General features: G+C 42.3%; 2 protein-coding genes across 2 annotated transcripts; both read right to left on the bottom strand.

Annotated features, from left to right (window-relative positions):
• Positions 1-1,271: 1,271 nt before the first annotated feature.
• On the bottom strand, positions 1,272-4,415 carry RhiXN_02447 (Transposon Tf2-7 polyprotein; the record flags this gene model as incomplete). Its single annotated transcript, XM_043322266.1, has 1 exon — positions 1,272-4,415. One exon carries the CDS (start codon positions 4,413-4,415, stop codon positions 1,272-1,274), a length of 3,144 nt encoding a protein of 1,047 aa, XP_043177762.1.
• A 398-nt stretch (positions 4,416-4,813) lies between these two features.
• RhiXN_02446 (Transposon Tf2-7 polyprotein) lies at positions 4,814-6,127 on the bottom strand (the record flags this gene model as incomplete). Its single annotated transcript, XM_043322265.1, has 1 exon — positions 4,814-6,127. One exon carries the CDS (start codon positions 6,125-6,127, stop codon positions 4,814-4,816), a length of 1,314 nt encoding a protein of 437 aa, XP_043177761.1.
• Between the last annotated feature and the right edge of the window lie 2,795 nt (positions 6,128-8,922).

The raw sequence follows: 8,922 nt of genomic DNA, 5'->3' as shown, positions 1-8,922 counted from the left end.
TATTTCATTCACAACTCACCATCCACTATAATATGCAAATATCTGACTTTCTGATTTAATGGCCATTTGTCTCTTATTTTCTATTATTCCTTTCATTACTCTATATAATGCTCATATTGACTGCATGTGTTACATGTTGTTCAATAGAGCTCCTTTTGCTTGTCTTAAAACTGCCTGTCACATGCTCATACAATAAGATCTCATGGAGATATCAGCTTCACAAGACTCTATCTATGTGACTCAAGTACCTTACTAATCATTATATTCATATCTTTACATTTAGCTCATGTTGTAGACACACTTATACCAAGGGAATTTATTCCCATTTTCTTGATTTTAAACAAAGACAATTGGACTACATTTTCAATCACGCAACCTTGGCACTTATATCACATGCTAAGCGCCAAGCCATGTCCCCTCCTGCGCTTAATTAGCATACATAGCCACCTCCACCTATGATGTCATCATGACACGTCAGTGACACGTATGCACAAGTAAGGCCAACTGCAGAGCAGGGTTCTCATTTCATATAGATAGCTTCCTTTTCACATGGACATCATATTTGTAACTAGCTGTCTCTGTGATATATAAGGAGGCCAACCAACCATGGTAACACCCAGGTTGATTACCTCTTGTTGCATCTACTCAGTGTACAAGGGCCTTATAGCCCAGCAATACTTAGTTAGTGTCAGAGTCTGACTAATGAAGAATGGGATATATGCCTAAAGAGGCAGTGCTGGCTTTGGGGATAAGCAGAAGACTGCAACCAACACTTTAGATAGAGAGATTACTTGCCAAATATGGCACAAGACCCCTTAGAGTAGAGCAGGAGAGTGGGGAGGGTAGTCAGTAGATTGACAGGAGGTCAAGTTCTGGTCTGAATGCCAGAACTCTCCCTTCATTATATACATCATACAGAACAAGGGAACTGTAAAGTACAAAGGAGAACAATGGAAGACATACTACAAAGGTATGGGTAACTAAGAGAACAATAGAAGACATACTACAAAGGTATGGGTAACTAAGAGAACAATAGAACAATGCAACTAAGGACATATGGTAACTAAGTAACCAGAGGACAAAGCTAACAGGCTAAACAAAGGGACCATTCACATTCCATGTTGATTGCTCTGCCAGGGGAGTCCTGCATGGCCTGTGGTCATGTTGGGAACATCCCCTGGTCCATATAATTCGTAAAATTTAGATAAAATGATAATAGAATATTAGGGTATCTGTGTCCATGCCTCTTGGGTCATGACACTTCCCCCCCTTCAAGGCCCAGGTGCATCTGGGTGTAGCTGGTGGAATTTGGCAACCTGTTTTGGTGCATTGGCCAAGTGACTTTTGGGTTCCCAGGTGTTCTCTTCTGGTCCATACCCTTTCCACTTGACATAGTACCACAGGTTCCTTCCTTGCTTCCTGGAATCCAAGATCTTCTCCACCACATATTCTTCTTCTCCTGTTTGGGTAATTACAGGAGGCAAAGGTTTGGGTTTGCGCTGGAATTCATCAAAGGGTTCCTTGTGGAGTAGAGCTGTGTGGAATACTGGATGGATCTTCATAGATTTTGGAAGTTCCAACTTGTAGCTCTCTTTGCCAATCTTCTCCAAGACTTTGTATGGTCCCAACCTCTTGTGCTCAAGTTTGTGGGAAGGCCTTGAAGTTTTGATATTGCTGCTGTCTAAGAAGACCCTATCACCAGGTTCAAGCTTGATTGCTGCCTTGTGCTTGTTATTATAGTAGAAGGCTTGCTTGTTCTGGGCCATGGTTAATGCAGCTTTGGCTTCCTCCAGGTTTCTCTTCAAGAACTCAGCCAGTTCATCTGCTTGAGGGACTTGGGTAACAGTAATATCCCCAACAGTGAAATCTGGATTGTACCCATAACAGAGGTAAAAAGGAGAGTGTTTGGACCCAGCATGAACCCCATTGTTATATGCAAATTCTGCCAAGGGAAGGAGAGCAACCCAGTCATCTTGCCTATGGCTAAGATAGTGCCTTAGGAAGATTTCAACAAACTGGTTTAACCTCTCACTTTGCCCATCCACTTGGGGTCTGTAGGCTGTTGAGAAGTGTGGCTCTATCCCCAAACGCTTGTATACTTGGCGCAGGAATTTGGCATTGAATTGAGGCCCACAATCTGAGATGGTTTTTCTGGGCAGCCCATGGAGTTTCCATATGAAGTTTACAAAGAGATTTGCAACATCAACAGCAGTGGCTTTAGAGGTGGTAGGAATGAAATGGACCATCTTGGATAGTCTATCCACCACTGTGAGTATTGCATCATATCCCTCTGAAATAGGAAGGCCAACAATCAGGTCATATGTAATTTCCTCCCAAGGCTTTCTGGGTAGATCAATAGGTTGGAGTAACCCCATCTTTGCCTGGTTGGAATGTTTACTTCTAATGCATGAGTCACATGCCTGAATGTATTTGGCCACAGATTGCTTCATCCCAGACCAATAATAATGGCGAGACAGCAACTCCATGGTTCTCCACTGTCCTGGATGGCCTGTGGAAGGATTATCATGCCTGCTTTCAAGGACAAGGCGCCTGATTTCTGGTTCATTGGGTACATAAATGCACTGGTGGTAGTAGAGCAACCCATTATCCAGAGACCAGCCTTTAACAGGAATGTTTTCCTCCAAGGACTTCAGGATTTTGGCAACAGTTTTGTCATCAGGCAGTGCATCTCTGATAAGGTCATTGAGGTCACTGTCTGTGAGAATTGAAGATATAAAAAGCTCTGGTGCAATAAGTGCAGGGGCTTCACCCCCCCCTTTAGCCTCCCCTTTCAGGTCTTCTCTCCTGGAAAGGATATCAGCTTTTTTGTTTTGGGAGCCAGGCCTGTAAACAATTCTGTAGTTATAGTCTGCCAAAAATCCCATCCATCTAGCCTGACGCCTATTAAGTTCCCTCTTTGTTTGGAAATATTCCAGGTTTTTGTGATCTGTGAGGACTTTGACAGGGATTTCAGAGCCTTCCAAAAGGTTTCTCCATTCCTTCAATGCTCTAATCACTGCAAGCAACTCTTTGTCATAGATGTCATAGTTGCATTCTGCAGGTGATTGGCTCTTTGAAAGGAAGGCCACAGGATGGAGTTTGTCATCTCCACCTTTTTGGCTAAGGATTGCACCAGTTGCATAATCTGATGCATCACACTCAAGGAAGAACTCTTTTGAAACATCAGGCTGAATGAGGACAGGGGATTCAATCAGAGCTCTTTTTAGGTTGTCAAAAGACTCCTGCTGTTCAGCACCCCACTTCCAAGGGTTCTCCTTGCGCAACAGTTGGTAGAGTGGATATGCAAGCTTGGAGAAGTTCATAATGAACCGCCTGTAGAAGTTGACAAAACCTAAGAACTCTTGAACCCCTTTAACTGTCTGGGGTGTTGCCCAATCAACAGCTTTGGAAATTTTTTCAGGGTCTGCACATACCCCTTCCCCATTGGCTATGATTCCCAAGTAGTGTACTTGATCCTGGAAGAACCTGCATTTCTCAAGCTGACAGTACAACTTGTGCTTCTGTAGCCTTTTGAGAACTTCCCTGACATGGGTAACATGTTCTTCTCTGGATTTGGAGAAAATAAGGATATCATCCAAGTACACTATCACATAGACATCTAAGATGTCCCTCAGGATATCATTCATGAAATGCTGGAAGGTAGCTGGGGCATTGCACAGCCCAAAGGGCATAACCAGGTATTCAAAAAGGCCATATTTAGTCTTGAATGCTGTTTTCCATTCATCTCCTTCCTTAATTCTGACAAGGTTATATCCAGATTTAAGGTCCAGAGCAGTAAAGCACTTTGCACCCCTTAACTTCTCAATGAGATTGGAAATCAAAGGAAGGGGGTAAGAGTTCTTGACTGTGTTGGCATTCAGTGCACAATAGTCAATGCACATCCTCCTTTTGCCATTCTTTTTGGGAACAAAGATCACAGGAGAGCTGTAATGGGATTTTGAGGGCCTGATAAGGCCTTGGTCCAGCTGTTCCTTTAGGATCCTCTTGAGTTCCTCATCATCAGAAGGTCTAAGGGGATAGACAGGTCCTTTAACCTGTTTGGTTTGATCTTGGAGGACTATCTCCAAGTCATAGGAGCAATGAGGAGGCAACTCTGTCACCTTGTCCTCAGAAAATACCTCTGCATAGTCACAGAGTTCCTCTGGGATGCCTTCAAGTGAATGATTCACAGCACCTCCAGGGTCCCTAGGGATACTTTCAAGAGCCTCATAAGGAGCCTCAGCACCTCCTAGGTCTTCTGGTACACTTTCAAGGTGGTTGGCAGTCCCACCAGTGTTTCCCAGGATAATATGAGAAGAAGAAGAAAAACAAGTTGTACTACAGTATACAGAGTTAAACATTACACGCTTGGTAGTCCATTCTATAGTAGGGTTGTGTAACTTGAGCCAAGACATTCCTAAAACAATTGAGTGTCTACCTATGTCTGCTACATTACATTTCAGAACCTCTTTATGGCTACCTATAAAAAATTCAAAAGTACATTCAAACTCAACCAAACCAGAGCTGATATCACGACCATCAATGACCTTTAATGACCTAGGAATTGACTTCCTGACCAAGGGTATATGATATTGGTCAATAAGATTTTTATGGATGAAACAGGATGAAGCTCCTGAGTCAATCATAGCCCACCCATAGAATGGTTTCATCTGGGTGGTGCTTTTTTTGTTGGGGGCACTAATACTTGGAAATGCAGAATAGTAAATATTGAGTGGAGAGATGTTATTTACAGAAAATATTTCTAAATTGTCCAAGTTTTTAATTCCCTCTGAGACATGGTGCCTTTTCATGTTCAGAGGTCCCCATTTTCCAACTCATTCTCAGATAGATGGGCTTCATAGCCAGAGTATGTATTGGAAGGACATTGGCTAGCATAGTGTCCCTTTCCTCCACAGGTAGAGCATACAATAGGTTTTTTGCCCTTTCCTGCAGAGTCAAGATCCATAGGGCTTGGTCCAGAGTTGGAAGATTTTGGCTGGACTGGAGAGGGGTCTACAGGATGTGAGTCCTTTTTGAGACTTTTGAAGCTACTCTCAACCACAGTGCCATCATTCCACTTCACAGTAGGAATAGACATGCCCTTTGCATTTTTGCCAATTTTTGAAATGGTGCCTTTCCTTGCTTTTCCATCTGGTCCAATCATGTACACTTTATCCCCAACAGTGAGTTTATCCCTGGTCACATTGCCCAAGGCTCCTGTTGACAATGTAGTGCCACTTTTGGAACCAGAGGAGTTGGTCTGGCCCTTGTGTTGTGCCTGGAACTGTTCTAGGCGCTGGTCAATCTTCAGAGCTTTATCAGCAAGGTTCTCTAAGGAAACATTGCTGGCATTATGGTCATAGTCCTGAGCCATAAGCATCTCCTTGATTTTGAGAGACAGGCCATCATAGAAAAAGTCCCTTAGGGATATGTCATTATACCCTAGGTTCTGGGAGTAGGTTTGGAAGTCCTTGTAGTAATCTTGAACAGACTTGGTTTGCTTTAGGGTCTTGAATTTAGCCCTATAGTTCTCAGTCTTGTTCTGGACATTCCACCTTGCATTGAACTGCAACCAGAACCCATTGATACTGTGGAGCCAAGCCACTGGGTGATTATTGACAACATCCTCTTCTAAGTAGGGTTCAAGCCACTCATGAGCTTTACCCTCCAGGCAAGAGATAATAAAAGCTATCTGTTCCTCAACTGAGGCTTGGGGATATGAAACCCTCAGATAGTGAGAGACAGCCACCCTAAATGAAACTGCTTTGTCTTTGTTACTACCATCAAACTTCTCTGGTAGGTTAAGCTTGGGCCTCCTGGACCCAGAGCCTGAGCCTGAACCAGAACCTTGAGGGGCACCAGCCAGAGCAGAGATAATATTCTCCAGGACTTTGACTTGCCCTTCCATCTGGGTGATGCCACCATCATGGTTTTGAAGAGAGTTGTTGGCAGTAGCAAGATCAGCAGTGTTATTGTGGATCTGACCAATTGCTACCTGCAAATTATGATTAACAGCCATGATTAAGGTTTTCAAGGCTGTGAGGGTCTGAGACACCTCTGCAGGTAATGAAGGTGCAATGGAAACAGAATCAGGATCCACAGTAACAAAGAGATTTTGGCTGCTCATGATGAAAGTGGAAAAATAAAGAAGAAGAAGAAATATAAAAGGTAGAAAAGAGTAGAAAGGTTACAGGAGTTCTATACTACTGAAAGTGCTATACTACTAAAAACTATCCTAAAAATGTTCAAAAAACTATACTAAAAAATTCCTGCTCTAGGCGCTAAAACTTTGCTCCACACCTAGCCTTGGACAGCCCCTGCAACTAATCAACAGCTATGGACAAGCGTGATATAGAAGTGGGTGTTCTGCAAGCGGGTGTTTTGCTGACTAAGTTTGCAAGGCAGTAGGTGAATGTATCCACCTGTCAGGTTGGTGATTCCTAGTCTATAGCCCTATAGTAATCCAGGTACTGCTTAGTCCCTCAGGGTCTTTGATTATTACACCCTTATGACCTTCAGCTATTCCCCAGGTACTGGTACCACAGATGGTCTCAATCCCCTAAGACTATAGTGCCCACTAAGCTGGCCCACCAATAGTCCTAGTTAAGCAATACTGGGGCAAATGCGTCACCCAGTAGAGTATTATATGCTAGCACTAACAAGAGCACTGCACAGAGCCAAGAACTTGACCTAATGTCAGAGTCTGACTAATGAAGAATGGGATATATGCCTAAAGAGGCAGTGCTGGCTTTGGGGATAAGCAGAAGACTGCAACCAACACTTTAGATAGAGAGATTACTTGCCAAATATGGCACAAGACCCCTTAGAGTAGAGCAGGAGAGTGGGGAGGGTAGTCAGTAGATTGACAGGAGGTCAAGTTCTGGTCTGAATGCCAGAACTCTCCCTTCATTATATACATCATACAGAACAAGGGAACTGTAAAGTACAAAGGAGAACAATGGAAGACATACTACAAAGGTATGGGTAACTAAGAGAACAATAGAAGACATACTACAAAGGTATGGGTAACTAAGAGAACAATAGAACAATGCAACTAAGGACATATGGTAACTAAGTAACCAGAGGACAAAGCTAACAGGCTAAACAAAGGGACCATTCACATTCCATGTTGATTGCTCTGCCAGGGGAGTCCTGCATGGCCTGTGGTCATGTTGGGAACATCCCCTGGTCCATATAATTCGTAAATTTTAGATAAAATGATAATAGAATATTAGGGTATCTGTGTCCATGCCTCTTGGGTCATGACAGTTAGTTACTTAGATAGTTCTACACCACCTTGAGCAGCTTTGTTGTTGTACTTAGATAGCTTGTCACTGTTATGGAATGACTAATTTAGACATATGCGCCCCTAATTGCCAATAGTGAATAGTGCAAACTCAAGTAATCATACTTGCTCTATCCAAATATGGGCATGAATATTACTATATTTGGAAACTGGCGGTGCTACAAGACCTTTTATACTTTATTTCCTCATTGTGCTTGCATATATACACGTCTGACTATGCAAAGTGGTCATACTATTATTTCTATGATTTATAGCATTTCTTGTATTATACATTTATATGTAGGAACGGTACTTACAGACCATAGAACAAGTGCAGGTAAGCATGCAAGCGCCAGCGCTTAGTAATTGCAAATAAGTGCCAAAGGTTGGCAGGGCGCGCCAACGCCAATATATTGGCGGGAAATAGGCATATTACTATGCAGACAAATACCAATTGGTTGGAGGCTCCGGCATCTCACTTCTCAAAAATGAATTGCCTGATTCTGAGCCAGATTGATGGAGATACTAACCATTTAAGTTTCTAGCTTTTTCTATGAGATCCTACCTTGCCTCAAGGTTATTTTTAGCATTCACACTAATGTAATTTAGTCATATATGCTCTAGAACATTCTACAGATAGTCTTGGGTCTATCTTACTAGGACCTATTGGTACTAATTGGTCTTTATGTATCAAATAGCTCAGACTGTACCTCTCATGTAACTTCCTCTTTTGTACATCATGTATATAGTTATTTGTTCTCCCTCTGGGGTATATAAACCCCCTGAGGGAGACCCTTTGAATACATCTTCTTTTCATCCCATTCTTACCCCTTGTGTGAACTTGAAGATCTATTGGATCTTCTTTACTTAGTTTAGAGTGTCTTATTTTGCTTTCTTAGCCTCTTAAGCTCACTGAACTTAACCTGTAAGGCCTCTTGGCGCATATAGCCTCTGGCAAGGTCCCAACAGATACTGGGTAGCTAGGAAAGGCTCTAGGGCAACCCTGAACCTCTTGAGTAAGTCAGTTGGGAGAGTTTAAGGCCTTGAAAGCAGCATATACACTTTGATTTAGTGCAATCTCAGTCAAATAAATTACTAACAAATCCAGATAAATTACAGTAAGTAAATAAGACTCAGTACTAACTTTCACACTATAGGTATAAGCATAACCAACTACCTGCATCTACAGTAATTGCTTGATTACTTGTTAAGTGTAGGGATCACCCTGATTACTAACCTAATTTACCCTTATATAGCTAGTCTATTGCCTTTTATATCCATATATAATTGATCCATTAATCACTTTATTGTATTCTGTACTTAATTATATAGTCTCTAAAACCCTACTCTATAACAGGGCCCTCCACACCACCAGTAGATAGCTTGTCATTGCCATAAGCGGCTTAGTTACGGTAGTATAGCCTAGTTAGTAGATTATGTCAACAGTGTCTTGTAGTAGTACAGCCTCAAGCACCTGCCACTAGCAAGTAGCCCACCTTACAGTGCAGTTACTGTCATGACCCAAGAGGCATGAACACAGATACCCTATTATTCTACTATCTTTTTATCTAAAATTTACGAATTATATGGACCAGGGGATGTTCCCAACATGACCACAGGCCATGCAGGACTCCCCT

Source organism: Rhizoctonia solani, chromosome 3, assembly GCF_016906535.1.
Source record: "Rhizoctonia solani chromosome 3, complete sequence".
Taxonomy (NCBI): domain Eukaryota; kingdom Fungi; phylum Basidiomycota; class Agaricomycetes; order Cantharellales; family Ceratobasidiaceae; genus Rhizoctonia; species Rhizoctonia solani.
This window is presented reverse-complemented; position numbering and strand designations above follow the sequence as displayed.